We start from the raw sequence: 1,682 nt of genomic DNA on the forward strand, positions 1-1,682 counted from the left end.
CTGAGGATCCCCCGTGAGCATGGGCCCCTGGGGCAGGACCTCGATGAGGTAGCCGTCCGGGTCCTTGACGAAGGCGAGGCCCTTCATGCCGCCCGAGTTCGGCGTCTTCGAGAAGGTCGCGCCGAGGGCCTTGAACCGCTCGCAGGCGTCGTAGACGTCGGGCACCGTTATTCCCAGGTGGCCGAAGCCGCCCTTGACCTTGCCGCCGTCGCCGCTGCCCGTCGCGTCGCTGTTGCCCGTGTTGTAGACGGCGCCGTCCGCGGCCTCGGAGCCGTGGTTCCAGGTCAGCTCGACGCAGCCGGGCGTCGTCATGCAGTACCGCCAGCGCGCGTCCTCGTCCTCCGGCACGGGGCCCGCGAGGCCGTGCGCGACGAAGTAGACGGAGAAGCCCCACTGGGGGAAGTCGCGGAACATGACGAGCCGGAAGCCCAGGACTTCGCAATAGAATTTCAACGACGTCTCCGGGTCCTTGACGCGCACCATGACCTGCTGCATCATGAAGTCCTTCGTCTCCGGCGGCTGCGCCGTCGCAAAGAAGGGCGTCGGGTCGAAGAGCGCCGGCGCGGACGCCATCCGCGTCGTCGTCGGCGCGGCGCGGCGAGCGGTGATCTGTGGCGCGGCGCGGCGAGCGGTGAAGGCGCGCGACGAGCGCAGCAACGTGGAGGCGAGGACGAGAGACGCTCTCAACATACGGCGAGGACGAGAGACGCTCTCAACATAAGCTCGAGCTCGGTGAGCGGCCTTCAAGGAGGCTTCAATGACATCTTCAATGTCACTTATGGCGGCCAGACCAGCTTCTCCAGGCCGTAGTAGGTCCAGAGCCGCCGCGCCGGGGGCACCTCGAGCCGCGCGAGCCGCCGCGGCGCGTCGTCGACGCGCGCGACCGCGCCCGGCGCGAACAGGTCCAGATCGACGGCGTCGAACATGTTCCGGTGGCCCCGGTCGTTCGGGTGGCCCACGTCCACGGCCGTGCCCGGGAGCCAGCGGCACCGTTTCCGGTCGCCCGAGAAGGAGAGGAAGGGCAGCACGGGCTCGTCCCAGGCGAGCATGGCCTCGTGGACGCGGCCGAGCGCGTTTCGCTGCGGTTCGTCGTAGCCCGGCCCGCCCTCGCCGAGGCCGAAGGGGTAGACGCCGCCGAAGATGATGGCTATGCCGCGGCCCCAGCGGCGCTTCGCGGCGTCGGCGACGGCCCGCAGGCCCGCGAGGAAGGACGCGCAGAGCTTTTCGACGTCGCGCGCGTCGGTCGCCCACGGCAGGCCCTCGTTGGCGAGGCCCAGCGCGACGACGACGACGTCCGGCCGCAGGTCCGCGCCGCCGACGGACGCCGCGTAGAGCGCCGTGACGCCCGTGTTCGCGCCGCCGACGGCGGCGTTGAGCACGCGGTAGTTCGCGCCGTACCGGTCGACGAGGGCGGCCTCGAGGAGGTCCGCCCAGCCGCGGCCGCTGGACGCGCACTGGCCCGCCGCGACGGACGACCCCAGGATGAGGATCGTGCGCTGCGGCGGCGCTGTCATCGTCGTTGTCGCGGTCGCTGAGAGGCGGCGCCCATCGTCTGAGGGCCCCAAGCTTGCACTTCAATTGAAGGGCAATTAATTTTATACAAAGCTCCTCCCGGCGAAACGCGCCCGCCGATCTCAGCAGCCCTCCTGGCAGGACCCCTGGCAGCACTCGAAGTCGTCGAG

The 1,682-nt window shown here is 70.3% G+C and overlaps 1 protein-coding gene across 1 annotated transcript; it reads right to left on the bottom strand.

Annotated features, from left to right (window-relative positions):
• Positions 1-12: 12 nt before the first annotated feature.
• Positions 13-573, bottom strand: AURANDRAFT_35548 (hypothetical protein; the record flags this gene model as incomplete). The annotated part of the gene is made up of 1 exon (XM_009044963.1): positions 13-573. A coding segment is annotated over one exon (561 nt), but the record flags the coding sequence as incomplete, so codon positions are not given.
• Between the last annotated feature and the right edge of the window lie 1,109 nt (positions 574-1,682).

Source organism: Aureococcus anophagefferens (genome assembly GCF_000186865.1).
Source record: "Aureococcus anophagefferens unplaced genomic scaffold AURANscaffold_1134, whole genome shotgun sequence".
Taxonomy (NCBI): domain Eukaryota; class Pelagophyceae; order Pelagomonadales; family Pelagomonadaceae; genus Aureococcus; species Aureococcus anophagefferens.